The 20,122-nt window shown below is 41.3% G+C and overlaps 1 protein-coding gene across 3 annotated transcripts in view; it reads left to right on the top strand.

Moving 5' to 3' along the window:
- The window catches only part of rcan2 (regulator of calcineurin 2), a 525,925-nt gene that overhangs the window by 384,947 nt on the left and 120,856 nt on the right, over window positions 1-20,122 (top strand). Inside the window, exon 1 of one of the 3 annotated variants that reach the window (XM_068024600.1) lies at window positions 5,850-6,162. The exons of 1 other annotated variant lie outside the window; for it this stretch is intronic. In XM_068024600.1, coding sequence (XP_067880701.1) covers window positions 6,076-6,162 — 87 coding nt within the window. In that variant the 5' untranslated portion in view covers window positions 5,850-6,075. Of the gene's footprint in view, window positions 1-5,849; window positions 6,163-20,122 lie in introns of those variants that run through there. One more of the 3 variants, XM_068024611.1, reaches the window with a different exon arrangement.

The raw sequence follows: 20,122 nt of genomic DNA, 5'->3' as shown, positions 1-20,122 counted from the left end.
TTGCCCTGCCATACCTTAACTTTACAGACTATTTATTATAAGTAGAATAGCTTACCAGGTACTCACGAAATAGCTCCTTCCACTGCACTGAAGCAGGAACCAAATACTGGAGAGTTAAAAAAGTAGGGAAAAAAAGAAAAATGGGGCACCTCTGCCCCCTTCACCGAACTCACCACTCACCAAACTTGAATCTCCACACTGCTTGTAATCTGCACACCGTGGGTCTAATAGTCCTTACCAATGATAATAAAGCTTTGCCAATACTAATAAACCTTACTAATATTAGTAAACCTTGAGGGAGTACTTTCATCTTTCAGATGGAACCTTAAACCAAGGCCCCATCTGCCCTTTCACATGAATATAAAAGATCTCAGGCACTATTTTGAAGAAGAGCAGTTATGTTCACTCAATGCCCTGGCCAATATTTATTCAACAAATTTAAAGCAGATTATCTGATCATTTATCAGATTGCTGTTTTTGGAACCTTGCTGTGTTTTTAAAATTCATTTGTGGCATTGCTAGCAAGGCCAGCATTTATTGCCCATCCCTATTGCACTTGAGAAGATGGTGGTGAGCTGCCTTCTTGAACGGGTGCAGTCCATATGGTGTAGGTACACACACATCCTGGGAGTTCCAGGATTTTGACCCAGTGACAGTGAAGGAGCAGAGCTATTGTTCCAAGTCAGGATGGTGTGTGGCTTGAAGGGAAACTTGCAGGTGGTTAAAGGAGACTTGACTGAAATGCATCTTGTAGATGGTATGCACTGCTGCCACTGTGCGGTGGTGGAGGGAGTGAATTTATAAAGTGGTGAATGGGCTGCCAATCAAGCAGGCTGTTTTGTCCTGGATGGTGTTGAGCGTCTTGAGTGTTGTTGGAGCCGCACTCATCCAGGCAAGTGGAGAGTATTCCATTACACTCCTGACTTGTGCCTTGTAGATGGTGGACAGGCTTTGGAGAGTCAGGAGGTGAGTTACTTGCCACAGAATTCTGAGCCTTTGACCTGCTCTTGTAGCCACAGTATTTATATGGCTGGCCCAGTTAAGTTTCTGGTCCGTGGTGACCCCCAGGATGTTGATGGGGGATTCAGCGATAGTAATGCCATTGAATGTCAAGGGGAGATGGTTAGATTCTCTGTTGTTGGAGATGGTCATTGTCTGGCACTTAAGTGGCAAATAACATTCATGCCACACATCAGCCCAAGCCTGAATATTGTCCAGGTCTTGCTGCATGTGGGCATGGACTACTTCAGTATCTGATGAGTTGCAAATGGTACTGAACACTGAACACTGTGCAATCATCAGCGAATAGGCCCACCACTGACCTTATGTTGGATGGAAGGTCATTGATGAAGCAATTGAAGATGGTTGGGCCTAGGACACTACCTTGAGGAACTCCTGTAGCGATGTTCTGGGTCTGAGATGATTGACCTCCAACAACCACAACCATCTTCCTTTGTGCTTGGTATGACTCCAACCAGTGGAAAGTTTTCTACCTGATTCCCATTGACTCCAGTTTTGTTAAGACTCCTTGATGCCATAATTGATCAAATGCTGCCTTGATGTTAAGGGCAGTCACTCTCACCTCATCTCTGCAGTTCAGCTCTTTTGTCCATGTTTGGACCAAGGCTGTAATGAAATCTGGAGCTGTGTGGCCCTGGCGGAACCCAAACTGAGCATTGGTGAGCAGTTTATTGCTCTTTAAATGCTGCTTGAGAGTACTTTCAATTACATATTCCATCACTTTGCTAATGATCGAGAGTAGACCGATGGGGTGGTAATTGGCCTGATTCGATTTGACCTGCTTTTTGCGTACAGGACATACTGAGACAATTTTCCACATTGTTGGGTAGATGCCAGTGTTGTAGCTGGACTGGAACAGCTTGGCTAGGGGCGCGGCTAGTTCTGGAGCCTTTAGTACTACAGCTGGGTGTACTGTCAGGTCCCATAGCCTTTGCAATACCCAGTGCCTTCAGCTGTTTCTTGATATCACGTGCAATGCTGGGGACCTCAGGAGGAAGGCAAGATGGCTCATCCACTTGCACTTCTGGCTGAAGATGGTTGTAAATACCTCATCCTTTTCTTTTACGCTGACATACTGGGTAGGCTCCCCCAGTGTTGAGGATGGGGATGTTTGTGGACCATCCTCCTCCATTTGGTTGTTTAATGGTCCACCACCATTCAAGACCAGATGTAGCAGGACTGCAGTGTTTTGATGTGATCCGTTGGTTGTATAATCACTTAGCTCTGTAGCATGCTGCTTCCACTTATTAGCACGTAGTCCTGTCTTGAAGATTCAACAGATTGGCACCTCAGTTTTACGTATGCCTGGTGCTGCTCCTGGTATGTTCTCCTGCACTCTTCATTGAACCAGGGTTGATCCTCTGGCTTGCTGGTAATGGTAGAGTGAGGGATATGGTGGGCTATGAGGCTACAGATTGTGGTTGAATACAGTTCTGCCTCATGGATGCTCAGTTTTGCGCTGCTAGATCTGTTCTGAATCTATCCAATTTAGCACAGTGGTAGTGCAACACAACATGATAGAAGGTGTCCTCCATTGTGAAGATGGGACTTGGTCTCCAGAAGGACTGTTCAGTGGTCACTCCTACCAATACTGTCATGGACAGATGTATCTGCGACAGGTAGATTGGTCAGGATGAGGTCACATAGGTTTTACCCCCATTTTGGTTCCCTCACCACCTGCAGCAGGCCAGTCTGGCAGATATGTCCTTCAGGATTAGGCTAACTTGGTCAGTAGTGGTACTACTGAGCCACTCTTGGTTATGGGCATGAAGTTCCCCACCCAGAGTACATTCTGTACCCTTGCTACTCATTGCTTCTTCCAAGTGCTGTTCCACATGGATTCATCAGCTGAAGGAGGGAAGTAGGTGGTAATCAGCAGGAGGTTTCCTTGCCCATGTTTGACTTGATGCCATGAGACTTCATGGGGTCTGGAGTCAATGTTGTCGACTCCCAGGACCATTCCCTCTCAACCGTATGACATTGTGCCACCCCTTCACTTCTGGTAAGTCTGTCCTGCCCATGGGACAGGACATACCCAGGAATGGTGCTGGAGGAGTCTGGGATATTAGCTGTTAGCTATGATTGAGTGAGTATGACTATGTCAGGCTGTTGCTTGACAAATCTGTGAGCGAGCTCTCCCAATTTTGGCACGTCCCCAAATGTTGGTGAGAAGGACTTTGCAGGGTCAACTGGGCAGGGTGTGCCTTTGTTGTTTCTGGTGCCTAGGTTGATGCCGGATGGTCGGTTTGGCTTTATTCATTTAATTTTTCTGTTGCAGTTTCATGCAACTGAGTGGCTTGCTAGGCCATTTCAGAGGGCAGTTAAGAGTCACCTACATTGCTGTGGGTCTTGAGTCACATGCAGGCCAGACCAGGTAGGGACTGTAGATTTCCTTTCCTAAAGGACATTAGTGAACCAGATAGGTTTTTACGACAATCTGGTAGTTTCATGATCATTATTTCTGAGACTAGCTTTTTATTCCAGATTTTGTTTTTGTAAAATTGGCTGCCATGATTCCCTACAAGTATTTTGGGATATCCTGATATTGTGAAAGGCACTATATAAAAATAAGCAGAAAATGCTGGAAGTAGACAGCAAGTCTTGTAGCATCTGTGGAGAGAGAAACAGAGTTAACATCAAGAGAGAAACAGAGTTAACATTTCAGGTCTTTGACCTTTCATCAGCTCAAGCTATTGTGAACCTTTCTCACAATCTTCCTTTCAATTTTCCACAATAAATCATCCAAGATACTGAAACAAGGGTGAACCTTTACCCCAACATACTCCATCAAAAATACACTATTTTTTGATTCCTAAAGCACACTTCAGTGATGATAATTTAACTGAAAAATTAATTTTCCAACATCAGACCTGAAATGTTGGCAGGAATTTTATGCCTACCCAGTGAGCCAGATGATGGCAGGGGGTGGCGTAAAATGGAGCGGGAGGCTCCAGGAGGCCTTCCCGACCCACTCCCACCTCCGCCCCACTTTATGTAGGGCAGGGGAGTGGGGGGGCGGAAAACGGGCCACCCACCCCAGGCCAATCAAGGCCCATAAGTTGCCAATTAATGGCCACTTAAGGGCCCTCGCCCGCCTCCACAGGGATTTTACCCATGGCAAGTGGGCGTCCTGGAACCAGGAAAGGCCATTCGGTGAAAGTTGCCGGCCTCTCAGCGCTCGTACGGGACGGATCCCCAGCCTAGGCAGAAGTGGGTTCGCCACTGAGTTTTATGTCAGTGGCCAGCTCCAGTCCGCCCAACATAAAATCCTGCCCATTTACTGTGTTTTTCTTTCCAGAGATGCTGCAATAACTGCTATGTATTTCCAGTATTTTCTGTTTTTATTTTGGATTTCCAGCATCCACAATATTTTGCTTTTGCATATAAATGCAAGTTCTTTCTTTAAGAGGAAGATCAAGATAGAAAATTTGGCAGAAAAGAAAGAATTGTGGTTACAAGTCAGACAATGAATTACGTTCTTGCAAGTAGTGTCAGTTTACTTATTTAATAAATAAGCCATTGAACATTGTGATGTGTAGCGTTGTTGCACATTAGATGGTTGTGATTGCTTGGATCAGAAATTTCCTCAAAGGTGTACCTGGCCATCACCGCATCTTTGATGGAAGTGCAGCAGAAACCTCGCTTACAGCAGCAGAGCAGCAGCAAGCCCTGGAATATTCATGGCCTCGGTGTATGTGAGGCTACTAATATGGCTGCCTAGTTAAATCCTAGTCCACAAAGGGTTTATGTTCATCTTTTGCTGGCATCATTTCTTTCAGTTTGCATCATGGCACACACATTTAATCACCAAAGATGAAAGCGTAAATGCACACTCATGCTGAATGATTTACGTCAGGCATCATAATCAGATGCCAAAGCCATGTTGGAAAATGAATTGTTCAGTTAAATTATCATCACTGAAGTGTGCTTTAAGAATCAAAAAGTAGTGTATTTTTTGATGAAGTATGTTGGGGTAACGATTCACTCTTGTGTCAGTATCTTGGATGATTTGTTGTGGAAAATTGGGGTGGAAGGAAGATTGGGAAAAAGGTTCAAAATAGCTTGAGCTGATTGTTTTCAGACATCAGCATTTAGCTGCAGACACTCTTGGCCTGAGCATTCATCCGTCTCAGGGACACAAAGGCTAGTTAGCCTGGGAGCAAATGATATTTGTTCCTGGTGCATTGTGAGAGCTGGCTGCACTGCCTGAGCAAGCAAAGACTTTTCTAAATAAAGTGTTCTTTTTCAGAAATATAGCCTCTGTCTTCTAGTTGCTTATGTAAAGAACCAGTATCAAAGAACTAGTGAGAATGTCAACTGGCTACAAATTTATAGATATTAATTTTCTCCTTGACGCAATGAAAAGAACATAATGAAATAAGGTAGAGCTGTTTCCATTCATTGGAGTGAAATTCACAGCAACTGAGCATATGTTACTTTTATACTGGCTGTGATTTTAATGAACACAAATCCATTGTTTTGAGAATCAGCCAATGGGAATTACGTATTTTCATTTAGGGTGAAAAAGCAGCCTGGTGCTCCAAATATCAAAGATGGATATTTTAACTTAAAAGTCATCCATTTAATATGGTAAAAGAGAAATGCTATAACAGAGTTCTTTGTGTGTGACTATAAGAATTTGGGTGGCGAGTTACAGTCGATGTGAGTCAGAGCCTGCACTGTGGCAGACAACACTGTTTTGATGGATAGGCCTAACTCAGGTTTAGCACATAATCATGTTCAGTTTGCTTCACTGAACAGCCTCAAGATAAAAGATTTAAAAAAAATTGGCTGATGTCAGTCTTGCAGTGATGTCATCACCGAGAGAGAGTGTTCAGTCCTTTTTCTGCTGCAGTAGACAGAGTGAGAGCTCGGAGGAATAATCAGCCACTTACTGGCTGAGAGGCAGCAGCACTTTTGCTTTAAGCTACAAAGCTGCTAGCAGTAGACTATTGTAGCTTAATTCTTAATGCAGCTTTCCCAGTCTGTTAGTTTGTAAAGTGCACTTTACAAAGTAAAGTAGTTATAGTCTGTGCAGTTTTGGTGAGTGGGACGATGCCAGCCCTTAACATGGACTGTGAGCTTTCTACACTGCTTGCCTGTCTGGTCGATGTGGAAGTTTTTACCTGCCAAGAGATTAAGGTATACTGTTTAATATTCCTTTACTTTGTCAGCTATCTCTAAATGTTTAGACTATCTATTAATGTGATATTTATGTTTCCTCTGGACTGAATGCAGCTGTGTAGCTGTATCATAATCTTGTGTACAATATGCTTTAAACAGGACAGGAGTAGGAAGAGTTTTTTTTGTCTGTAACAGTAACTGATTGTACAGTACGTTTAAAATTTTCCTTTCACTTTCCTGGAAGCAAATGTACTTCACAAAACAATAAATTATGATAGGATCCTTTAGTGGTAGATTAACCCTTCTTATTGCTCTTTATTCTCTAAACCACTGCCTATATGATTCTGATTGTGTGTCTTAGCTTATTTCCTAATGAAACTAAAGTTGGATGTTTCAATTCTTCCCAATGACTTAAAATAGCTAAATCCTTTAACCTCTGGTTTGGCTAAAGCTGTTCCTTTGCTGTTCCTCTGAATTTATTTGAAAACAGATTTGGTTAGATGAAGATTAAAAGTAAAAAGACCAGTTAGACTGCATCAATAGCAAAGGAACAGATCTGAAGAGGAATTTGGTCCGGCTTGGAATGAAGGAACAAAAATTTAAATGGCAAATAAAATGTTAGTATGTGTGCATTTCATGATTATGATAACTTAAGTGATACCTAATCTTGTTTGGAAATACTGGCTGTAATTTTGATGCACATGTGGAGAGCAGTTAGCAGCAACTTAAAAAATTTAGCTGCAGGACTGAAGTAGTATTTGGCATAAAGCAAATCTTCATAGTCCCTTGCCTAACATTACAGAGCTCTTGTATGTGTGTGTTAACACTGTAAATGCAGGAATGGCTTTGCACTATTTATATAATGTAGTTGAGAACAAGTTTTATGTTTTCATTCCTTAGATCTCTATTTCTATTGCACTGTGTTCTGTATAAACCACTGAGATGTAAAAACAAATCTAAAAGATTTTGGTGTCTATTGAGTTAAGCCCGACACTAGATAGCAATAAACAGATAACACCTATAACTATGATGATTCACCATGAATTTGTTTAATGTGCTTTGTTAGAATATATACAATGTGTATAGACTATCAGGTAGCTCCATTTTCTGCTACCTTACTTAACTTTTCCTGCTGTTTCTCTTAAAAACTTATTTCTAACACAATATTAGGGCACACTGGGTTTCACAAAGTTATAGAACTGCCCTTTCATGCTGGGACCAGGTCCTCTCTTTGAAAGATGTCTTATGTAATAGGAACATAGGAACATAGGAGCAGGAGTAGGCCATTCAGCCCATCAAGCCTGCTCCACCATTCAATACGATCATGGCTGATCATCCACTTCAATGCCTTTTTCTCACACTATCCTCATATCCCCTTATGTCATTTGTATTTAGAAATCTGTCAATCTCTGCTTTAAACATACTCAATGACTGAGCTTCCACAGCCCTCTGGGGTAGAGAATTCCAAAGATTCACAACCCTCTGAGTAAAAAAATTTCTCCTCATCTCTGTCCTAAGTGGCTTTCCCCTTGTTGTAAAATTGTTTCCCCTGGCTCTAGACTCCCCAAACAGGGGAAATATCTTAGCTCCATCAACCTTGTCTATCCCTTTAAGTATTTTGTAGGTTTCAATGAGATCACCCCTCATTCTTCGAAACTCTAGAGAATACAGGCCTAGTTTCCCCGATCCCTCTTCATAGACAGTCCCGCCATCCCGGGAACAAGTCTGGTGAACCTTTGTTGCACTCCCTCTGTGGTAATAATATCCTTCCTAAGGTAAGGGGACCAAAACTCCACACAGTACTCCAGGTGCAGTCTAACCAAGGTTCTATACAATTGAAACAAGACTTCACTACTCCTGTACTCAAATCCTCTTGCGATAAGGGCTAACATACCATTAGCCTTTTTAATTGCTTGCTGCACCTGAATGCTAGCTTTCAGTGAATTATTGACAAGGACACCCAGGTCCCTTTGTACATCTACACTTTCTAATTTCTTACCATTTAAGAAATACTCTGCATATATTCCTCCTACCACAGTGGATAATCTCATATTTTTCCACATTATATTCCATCTGCCACATTCTTGCCCACTCACTAAGTCTTTCCAAATCCCCTTGAAGCTGCTTTGCATCTTCCTCACAACACACATTCCCACCTAGTTTTGTGTCATCCGCAAACTTGGAAATACTACATTTGGTCTCCACATCCAAATCATTGATATATATCGTGAACAGCTGGGGCCCATGCGTTGATCCCTGCAGTACCTGACTAGTCACAGCCTGCCAAAGCGAGAATGACCCGTTTATTCCTACTCTCTGTTTTCTGCCTGTTAACCAATCCTTAATCCATGCCAGTATATTACCTCTTTAATTTGTGCTTTAATTTTGTGCTTTAATTTTGCTAACCAACCTCCTGTGGGGTCTTTATCAAAGACCTTTTGAAAATCCAAGCATACCATGTCCATCGACTTCCCTTTATCAATTCTGTTAGTAACATCCTCAAAAAGCTCCAACAGGTTTATTTTTATTTTATTTAGAGATACAGCACTGAAACAGGCCCTTCAGCCCACCGAGTCTGTGCCGACCATCAACCACCCATTTATACTAATCCTACGCTAATCCCACATTCCTACCACATCCCCACCTGTCCCTATATTTCCCTACCACCTACCTATACTAGGGGCAATTTATAATGGCCAATTTACCTATCAACCTGCAAGTCTTTGGCGGTGGGAGGAAACCGGAGCACCCGGCGAAAACCCACGCAGACACAGGGAGAAACTTGCAAACTCCACACAGGCAGTAACCAGAATTGAACCCAGGTCGCTGGAGCTGTGAGGCTGTGGTGCTAACCACTGCGCCACTGTGCCGCCCATCAAACATGATTTCCCATTCATAAATCCATGTTGACAATGCCCAATCAGATCATTATTATCCAAGTGTCCATTTATCACATCCTTTAGAATAGATTCTAGCATTTTCCCAATGACTGATGTAAGGCTAACAGGTCTGTAATTCCCTGTTTTCTCTCTCCCTCCCTTTTTAAATAGTGGGGTGACATTTGTGACTTCCAATCTGCAGGAACCGCTCCAGAATCTATAGAATTTTGGAAGATGATCACCAATGGATCCACTCTGGGATGTAGAATATCAGGTCGTGGGGACTTATCAACCTTCAGCCCCATTAATTTCTCCAATACAACCTTCTTACTAATACTAATTTCCTTCAATTCCTCATTCCCCCTAATTCCTTGGATCTCTAATTCTGGGAGATTTCTTCCTCAGTGAAGACAGACACAAAATAATCTTTTAGCTTACCTGCCATTTCTCTATTCCCCATCATAAATTCTCCCGACTCTGCCTGTAATGGATCCACATTTGTCTTAGCCAAACGTTTCCTTTTTACCTACCTATAGAAGCTTTTACAGTCCATTTTTATATTTTTGCTAGCTTACATTCATATTCTATTCTCCCTTGCTTTATCAGTTTCTTGATCCTCCTTTGCTGTATTCTAAAAACCTCCCAATGCTCAGATTGACTACTATTTCTGGCAACTTTATCGGCCTTTTCTCTTAATTTTATACAATCCTTAACTTCCTTTGTTATCCACGGTTGACTACCTTTACTTGAAGGGTTATTGTGCCTTGAAGGAATGCATAGTTGCTGTAAACTATGTAATATTTCTTTAAAGAACATCCATTGCCTACGCACTGTCATACCTTTTAATGTATTTCCCAATCCACCTCAGCCAATTTGCCCCTCATACCATCATAATTTCCTTTTTTCAAATTTAACACCCTGGCTTCAGATTGAACTACCTCATTTTCAAACATAATGCAAAATTCTATCATATTATGGTCACTCATCCCTAAAGGTTCTTTCGCAACAAGATTATTAATTATCCCTTTCTCATTACATAATATTAGATCTAAAATATGCTGTTCTCTAGTCGGTTCCTCAACATACTGCTCTAGAAAACCATCTCTAATACACTCCCGAAACTTGTCCTGTACAGCATTAGTCCTCATTAGGTTTACCATATGCAGATTGAAGTCACCCATGATTACTGCATTACCCATGCTACATGCGTCTCTAACCTGCTGATTAATGCCATGCCCCACACTACCACTACTGTTTGGTGGCCTATAAACAACTCCTACCAATATTTGTTGCCCCTTGCTGATTCTTAGCTCCACCCAAACAGATTCCACATTTTGTTCTTCCAATCTGAGATCCTCCCTTACTAATGTACTGATCTCATCCCTTATTATCAGTGAGTTCTTGGTGAACATGTGTCCAAAGCGAAGAACTGTCAATGATTTAGAAACATAGAAACATAGAAAATAGGAGCAGGAGTAGGTCACTTGGCCCTTCGAGCTTGCACTGCCATTCAATACAATCATGGCTGATCGTCCAAACTCAGTACCCTGTTCTCACTTTCTCCCTGTATCCCTTGATTCCTTTAGTGTGAAGAACCATATCTAACTCTTTCTTGAATATATTTAATGATATGGCCTCAACTGCTTTCTGTGGTGGAGAATTCCACAGGTTCACCACTCTCTGGGTGATGAAATCCTCCTCATCTCAGTCCTAAATGGCTTACCCCTTATTCTTAGATTGTGACCCCTCATCCTGGACTCCCCCGCCATCGGGAACTTCCTTCCTGCATCTAGTCTGTTCAGTCCTGTGAGAATTTTGTAAGTTTCTATGAGATCCCCTCTCGCTCTTCTAAACTCTAGCGAATGCAAGCCTAATCGACCCAATCTCTCTTCATACGTCAGTCCTGCCATTCCAGGAATCAGTCTGGTGAACCTTTGCTGCACTCCCTCCATAGAAAGAACATCCTTCCTCAGATAAGGAGACCAAAACAGCAGACAATACTCCAGATGTGGTCTCACCAAGGCTTTGTATATTTGCAGCAAGACATCCTTGCTACTGTACTCGAATCCTCTCGCTATGAAGGCCAACATACCATTTGCCTTCTTAACTGCCTGCTGCACCTGCATGCTTACTTTCAGTGACTGGTGCACAAGGACACCCAGGTCTTGCTGCACCTCCCCCTTTCCCAATCTATCGCCATTCAGATAATATTCTGCCTTTCTGTTTTTGCCACCAGAGTAGATAACCTCACATTTATCCACATTATACTGCATCTGCCATGTATTGCCCACTAACTCAACCTGTCCGAATCATACTGGAGCTTCTCTGCATTCTCCTCACAGCTCCCACTCCCACCCAGCTTTGTGTCAACAGTAAACTTGGATATATGACATTTAATTCTCTTATCTATATCATTAATATATATTGTGAATAGCTGGGATCCTAGCACTGATCCCTGTGGTACCCCACTGGTACCTGCCACTCAGAAAAAGACCCGTTTATTCCTACTCTTTGTTTTCTGTCTGCCAACCAGTTCTCTATCCATGACAGTACCTTACCCCAATCCCATGTGCTTTAGTTTTGCACGCTAATTTCTTATGTGGGACCTTATCAATTTTATTAATTTCATTCACTCAGACCATGAATGAATGGTGAGTGTGGGGAATGGCAATCTCACATTGGTGCATTTAGGGACTATTGTCCTGAAATAAGGATTAAGACACATTGTTGGGTCAGTATAAAAGAAGCACTCCGAGCATAATAAAAAAATTCCAGTCTACAGAATAGTGTTTATCAGAACATCAGATTCAACAATCATCAACATTAGAACACGCTATCTGAGACCCTGGTTCTGCCTAAATGGACACCTAAGTACTTCATTGGTGGTAAAGCACTTTGGGACATCTTGAGGTAGCTAAAGATGCTATATAAGTGCAAGTCTTTCTTTCATCTTCACTTTTTTGCTTAAGTTATTCCTACTACAAAAAACTGTACTGGATCTGAGCTGTAAAGCAGTACAATATTGAAATAAATATTTAAGACAAGGCACATCAAATTTATGGAAAATAAATGCACTTATCACATTAGGGAATATTGCTCCCCATTCAGTTCCATCTGCTATTAACCTATATTAATACTGTGTCTGTGTACCCAAGGACTGCTAATAACACATGAAAATGATTTCAAAACAGTTTCCAAAGAACAATCTTTGTTTTGCATGGTTATGCTTTTATTTCGTTTTAAAATTTACTGCCAGCCTTTTACAAAGCATAATTTTAAAAGATTATGGGGGAATTAAGGCCCTTTTTTTTCCTTATGCTGGAGGTTAAGTGTATTTTCAGATTTATAATTTTGACATGTCTTTGGATTCCAGTGCATGTAGTTGTGGAAGAAAGCAGGCACAATAAATATGGGTTTATAATTTTCCATTCCCCAGTAGCAGCAAATAGGTCCTGGGTCATGAAACCTGGCTGATAGGGTATTATCTGTGCATATCCAGTTTTCCTATTTTTAAAAGTGAGCTTTTTGTTTTTTAAAGTAAGTTACCGAGCTCTTCTAACTCTCCTAAAAAAGGTTGGAACAATGTAAGGTAGGCTTGTTTGCCTCCAGGTAAAAGAGTTCCCAATAGTATTTCAACACCTATTCAGGTGTAAATAAAAGCAAAATACAGCGGATGCTGGAAATCTGAAATAAAAACAGAAAAGAACAGCATTTTGTTTTTTTTTCCTATTCAGATGTAGTTTTTATATATGTATTTTCTATTGCTTTTCAGGAAGTCTGAAAGCTAAAGCTGTATATTGATAACTGAATTTTGTACTCAATTTTTTTAATTTTTTTTATGTTTGTGTTGAAAATGTTGTCTTTAAGATTTTATGGGCTGAATTTTACCAGCCCCTTGACGTTGGGGGTCGTGGGGGGGGGGTGCCCGTAAAATACTTTCAGGAGTGGACCGCCACAGCCCCTGATGCCGAGAAGGCCCCATCACTTTTTACCGGTGTGGGGCCTTCATTTACATATTTAAATTAATTAAAATGAAATGCAAATACACTTACCTGGTCCCAGCGGCCGTCCCAGCTGATTTTACAGCCGCCAGCCACACCTCGTGTGGAGTTCCGAGGCGAGACACTAGTGGGGAGGGCAGAGAAGTGAAATTATCAGAGCAGAGGGAGCAGGGAAAACACTTTTTATTGGCTGTGGGGATGGTGGCAAGGGGTTGAAGGGCAAATGTGATAAGGTTGAGGGGGAAAGTTCGGTTTGGGAATAAAATAAGTTTTCTGAATATAGGGCAAGAAAATAACCATGGCGGGGGGGGTGGTTGGGAAAGGGCCTCCATCTTATAATTATTTTTCATAAGCAAATGAAAAATAATATACATTTAAAAATTAAAATTTTTGCTAAGGGCTTGAAGCTCTTTAAAAATGGCACTGGTGCCTGTGCCGTGGCGCCGTTGCCAGGGATAGAGCGGCCACCCCCTCTACGTCATCGGGGGCGGCCGCTCCACCCCCTCCATTTAAATGAGTCCTTGCGCGAAATATCACAGGGGCTCAGTGGCGGCGCCTCCGCATTGTGCGGCGCACTAATAAAATTCAGCCCTATGATGTTTTAAAGCTTTTGAGGATTGGTATCATTTCTGGCTGCATATAGTGACACTACTATTCCCAGCCAGAATGGAGATGATTGGGTTACTCTCCTATTAATTATGCCTGGAGACCACACTGTTGCAAGTGACTTTGCGCACATAAACTGTATGTAACTTTCCTCTACTTACTGCATTTGACTGGAGAAATAATCAATTTTTATTATGTAACTATCCTCCACTCATTGCATTTTGCTGGAGAAATCACCCTGCTTTTATTGGGAGACATTGCTGTAGTTTCAGCCATAAATTCTGTTTGCTGTAATTCATAGACACTCTTTTTAAATAGACTCTGTAGACAGTTTACTGCAGTGCATTGTTTAAGGAGGCTCTGGTGCCTGTATATCAGACTGTTTGCTGTGAGTCCTGCTGTAAGTCCCGCCCACTCCAATTCATTGGCTGACACAGTGGTATCAATCAATCATTTCTGGGCTGTGACCAAAAAATACTCAGGGGTAGATTTAACTTTCTTTCTATGTGAAGTTGGAATTGCTCAAGGCTTTATATGTTTGAATGAGCAATGATCAGCTAACAATGAATCCATTAGGGCCCCATTCTTTGGAGCTTGGAAAAACAAAACTAGGTGTACAATTTGGTACAAATCAGACTAATATTGTGCCTTTGCATAATTTTGCAATTTTCCCTGGAATAGTAAAAACATTAATGTTTACATTTATGTTAATGGCCTTAGTTCACATCCACTTTAGTGTTTATTTCAAATGATGCACGCTTAAGATCTTGAGTTGAGATTCTCATTTCAAAATGTAAAAAAAACTCCTCTCCTAGATTCAGGGACAGGAAATTAATTTCCTTTCTTGGAGGCTGGGGGAATGGTTGGGAGAATGAGATGTCTTAAATATGAGAATGGACAGATAATAATCATTATAGATGCAAATAAATTTAGAACCATGTTTGTGAATGTAGGTTGAGGACATTTTTGATGACATCTCTGTACACATGTGTCTCTTTTCCTTATTCTTTTACAACTCCATCTTTACTGTGTAGTTCCTAGCATGGCTTTGTCAGGGGGAAACCATGTCTAACAAACTTGATTGAATTTTTCGAGGAGGTGACTAGATGTGTAGATGAGGGTAAAGCAGTTGATGTAGTCTACATGGACTTCAGTAAAGCTTTTGATAAGGTCCAGCATGGGAGATTAGTCAAGAAGGCAAGAGCCCATGGGATCTGGGGCAATTTGGCAAATTGGATCCAAAATTGGCTTAGTGGCAGGAGGCAAAGGATGATGGTCGAAGGTTGTTTTTGCGATTCGAAGACTGTGTCCAGTGGTGTATCCCAGTGATTGGTGCTGGGATCCTTGCTGTTTGTAGTGTACATTAATGATTTAGACGTGAATATAGGTGGTATGATCAGTAAGTTCACAGATGAGACAAAAATTGAAGGTGTCGTAAATAGTGAGGAGGAAAGCCTTGGATTACAGGACGATATAGATGGGCTGGTAAGATGGGCAGAGCTGTGGCAAATGGAATTTAATCCTGAGAAGTGTGAGGGGATGCATTTTGGGAGGACTAACAAGGCAAGGGAATATATAATGGGTGGTAGGACCCTAGGAAGTACAGAGGGTCAGAGGGACCTTGGTGTACTTGTCCATAGATCACTGAAGGCAGCAGCACAGGTAGCTAAGGTGGTTCGGAAGGCATATGGGATACTTGCTTTTATTAGCCGAGGCAAAGAATATAAGAGCTGGGGGGTTATGATGGAGCTATATAAAACGCTAGTTAGGCCACAGCTTGAGTACTGTGTACAGTTCTGGTCACCACACTATAGGAAGGATGTGATTGCACTGGAGACGGTGCAGAGGAGATTCACCAGGATGTTGCCTGGGCTGGAACATTTCAGCTATGAAGAAAGACTGGATAGGCTAGGGTTGTTTTACTTAGAGCAGAGAAGGCTGAGGGGAGACCTGATAGAGGTATACAAGATTATGAGGGGCATAGATAGGATAGATAGGAAGAAACTTTTTCCCTTAGCAGAGCTGTCAATAACCAGGGGGCATAGATTTAAGGTAAGGGGCAGGAGGTCTAGAGGGGAGTTAAGGAAAAACTTTTTTACCCAGAGGGTGGTTGGAATCTGGAACACACTGCCTGAGGGGGTGGTAGAGGCAGGAACTCTCACAACATTTAAGACTTGAAACACCATAGCATACAAAGCTACGGGCCAAGTGCTGGAAAATGGGATTAGAATAGATAGGTGCTTGATGGCTGGCATGGACATGATGGGCCGAAGGACCTGTTTCTGTGCTGTATAACTCTATGACTCTATGACATGAAAATACACCAGAACAAAATTACTAACCTCGGCACCAGTACAGATCAGCATTTTTCTCAGAAGAAACAATGCTTTCTCTTTAATACATGGAAGTTATGGAGCAAGGTCAAGGGTGGAAAATTTCAAACCTTTTGTTCTTCTTTTTTATTAGGCAGGACCAATAGCATTTGCAGGATTTTATGTGAAGGCTGTTTATATATGAGCTTGCCAGACCAAACAAAACTAGTTCAAAAGGGTTATTTCTCAAATTGGAATTTCACAATAAGATTCAAATAGAAACTTTATAACTTTAAGTATTTTAACAATAAAGTGAATGAAAAGCAAACATGGTTTTGTTCAACAATGTGTCATTGCTCTAACAATAACCTCACTACTATGCACTACAATATCCCAGTGAAATTGAGAAACGTACACTCAACTAATCAGTTTTCACTGGTTGAATTGCAGAGCTGACTAGTCTGACTAGTCTGGAAGAACATCCATTGTTTCTGTTTTCTATCAGGTGGTCTATGACTCGTTCTTTTTAAAGAAGGAGTGGTCCAATTTTTAAAAAAACTAGAAATTTTGGGAGGGTGTTTGAACAGCCTGAATGTCCTCTTATCTACGTTACTGAGCAGAACTTGCAGAAAATAACCATGTAAAGTTCATGGGAGCTGCAGAACAAATTGAAATGTAGTACCAGGGAGGTTTTCCTCTTGACAATTTCCGGAAGCAGGGACCCTAGTTAATTTTATCCTCCATCTCATCACAATTCACAGAAAGCTAGTAGCTTTGCCAGTTAGATCCCTACAAAATTCCTTGGTATCTGAACATTTTAATACCCCTACATCATACCTAAGTTAGAAATGCTAACATTTCAAGTACATTTGACAAAGATGCACCAACGCATTCTGTGTTTTGGTTTCTGAAAGGTTGTTCTGGCATTATTTCAAAATTCATTTTCTTTGTACTGAAAAACAATAGATTGAAGCAAACGATAGCAGTTGCTAAGTGGGGAGAATTTTCTGCTTTCATTTTGTGACTGCACAAACAGCAATACAATGGACAACAGCACTGTGACATTAACAAAGCAGTCTTATTTTGTAGAAGCAAGCCACAGGTAGTTACTGTTAAATGAATACTAAGGGGCTGACTTATCTGTATCTACAATATGTGTTCATACCAATGATGCCAGAATCAAAACAGAATGATAGGAAAGAATGACCTTATGCCATAAAAAGATTAAGGGCACATTCCTCACAATTTCTCCCTGCCTAGTCTTTGGAACCCATTATCTTTTTTTAAAAATTAAACTTAGATTCAAAGCACAAAGCCACCCAGAGGTCCTTGCCTAATGGGCATTTGGAAAGTTAGAGTAAGTTAGTGCTCTTTACTTTATTTGAATTATTGATGGCTCGCCATGACTTTGTATTTGGAAAGTCAGGACATTTCTGTCTGATGCGGTAGGTATAAGCTTGGATATCTGCAACTTCTGGAGTTTATGAAGCTCCTTCTAGTAGTAGAAGTTTGCAAGTTGCAGGTGTGACTATGTGTCACAGAATGATGATGCCCAAATAAGGAGTGTACAGCATGCATATCAAATTTATTACAGATCTACATATGTGAGCTTGTCTATATGATATAACAGCTTGACTGTCATTGTTAACAACATGAATCTGTGGTCTTTGTGCTTTAAAAATGTTGTTTGGAATCTGTTAATGGTCCTGAAGACACCATATTAATGATTGCCTTATGTCCTGTCACATCCATGGCAGAAATCCTGCACTATTCTTAATGGGTAAAATTGAAATACAGCACAAACTTAGAGATCAACAAATAATATCCAACTATCCAACACCATTTAGCAACATTCCAACGAAAAAGCTTTTCAGAGGAGGGACAAATGGAGCCATCTGCAATGTACTGTTGGGCAAGTGTAGAAGTTTGACACAATGATGTAAACACGAAACAATTACATCTGCATGATACTGCCTAACTATCGTTGTGGTTGAGTGAAATATTTATAACTATACATTGTGATGATTTCCATTTATTTTATCTATTGATTTGTTCAGTCTGGTAAGTAGCAGGGGATAGAGATATGTGTCGAATCTTTGGTGGTCCACTGCCAGTGTATTTTCAAACGCATATGTGGTAAAATCTTTCTGGGCCCACTGGGCACTGGGAAGCTGGAGACTGGCCTGATATTGGGCCTCGGGCCTCACCTAAGTAATGTTGTTGAGCAGCTGGAACCTGTCACACACCCACAAGCAGTTTGTGCCCTTTGGCAGAAACTAATTTCAGGCTGCCTATCACACCAACAGCGGCCTCCAGTAAGTACTAGAAGAAAGCGGCAGGACAATGGGAGAGGGACTGATCATAGCGGGCTGTCAGGAATGCTGTGGAGCACTATGGAGCTGTGAAGAGCACTCCTGCTATACAAAAGGAAGGTTTTAAAAAAAAATCTTTGGTTGGTGACTACTACTTAGACCGGAGCAAACATTCAAGTATCTTAAGGTTATAAAGAAGCCTTCTGCACTCAATCATTGTGTCAAACTTCTACACTTGTCTAACAGTACATTGAGTTCAACAATTTCAGACCGTAACCCCCATTTTTTTTACCATGTGCCAGTCTTAAACTTGTTTTCATGTTTTTGCTTTTGGACAGAGCTGTTCTTTATTCTGCCGTTAACACTTTCTCTGGACAAATACATTGTTTTTTTACTACAACTATTACCACTTCCTTTGCCTTTTATTCCATGACATCTTTGTCATTTAATCTCTCCCACCTTCCGCCCTATCACAGAACTTCCCTTTTGTTCTTCTTCTTCCCCCCTCCCCCCTTTTACTTGCTCAAAACCTATTACATTTCAAACGATTGCCAGATTTGATGAAAGTTCATTGACCTGAAACATTAACTCTGTGTCTCTCTCCACAGATGCTGCCAGACCTGCTTAGCATTTCCAGCACTCTCTGTTTTTGTTTCAGATTTCCAGCATCTGCGGTATTTTGCTTTTATTATACTGGTGTTTGGCCTCTCTTTTATATATATATAAGCAACTTTTTTTGGGTGCCAATGGGGATGTGTGGAAAATGTGTTGACCCAATTTCAAGCTGGGCATTTTTCAGACATCTTTTGGATGCAGGACATTGTCCCCCAAAATTGAGATCTAGATCGGCCACTTTACATCTGTAAAATGGGTGCAATGAGGTCCAATTTCTACCCCAAAGTAGTTAGAGAATATATATTTGAGCTCCCATTAGGCTAATGGTGGCCTGCAGGCTAGCCTGTGATCATTTTGTAGTGGCTCTCCTGCTATCATACTTACAGCACTTTTAAAATCAAACGTCAAGCTTGGATTCAGAAGACCCAAATTTTGCAACCACTTAATTCAAAATTAGAATTTATTACAATGCTGTTCAATAACTAGGGTTTGAACAACCTCACAGTTTTGAGTGGAGTTCTGACATTTTTGATACATAATTCCATGAAGCTTATGGATAAGGAAATCTGTCCATTCTACAATAGGCAACTGGATGTTGCTTTCTATCTAGTGAAGTGATAGCTTTTTCTGTTTACTTTGCAACCGTGTTGGATGAGTAATGGAACAATATTGGTACGCCCAATTGCAGTTAATCTAAAGAAGATAAAAAAAGGGAAAATGTGAAATTAGACTTTTTTATTAGAATATTAGAACATTACAGCGCAGTACAGGCCCTTCGGCCCTCGATGTTGCGCCGACCTGTGAAACCATCTGACCTACACTATTCCATTTTCATCCATATGTCTATCCAATGACCACTTAAATGCCTTTAAAGTTGGCGAGTCTACTACTGTTGCAGGCAGGGCGTTCCACGCCCCTACTACTCTCTGAGTAAAGAAACTACCTCTAACATCTGTCCTATATCTATCACCCCTCAACTTAAAGCTATGTCCCCTCGTGTTTGCCATCACCATCCGAGGAAAAGGACTCTCACTATCCACCCTATCTAACCCTCTGATTATCTTATATGTCTCTATTAAGTCACCTCTCCTCCTCCTTCTCTCCAACGAAAACAACCTCAAGTCCCTCAGCCTTTCCTCGTAAGACCTTCCCTCCATACCAGGCAACATCCTAGTAAATCTCCTCTGCACCCGTTCCAAAGCTTCCACATCCTTCCTATAATGCGGTGACCAGAACTGCACGCAATACTCCAG

This window comes from Heterodontus francisci, chromosome 3, assembly GCF_036365525.1.
Source record: "Heterodontus francisci isolate sHetFra1 chromosome 3, sHetFra1.hap1, whole genome shotgun sequence".
Taxonomy (NCBI): Eukaryota; Metazoa; Chordata; class Chondrichthyes; order Heterodontiformes; family Heterodontidae; genus Heterodontus; species Heterodontus francisci.
Note: the sequence above shows the minus strand (reverse complement) of the source record. Positions and strands in the feature narration are given on the sequence as shown.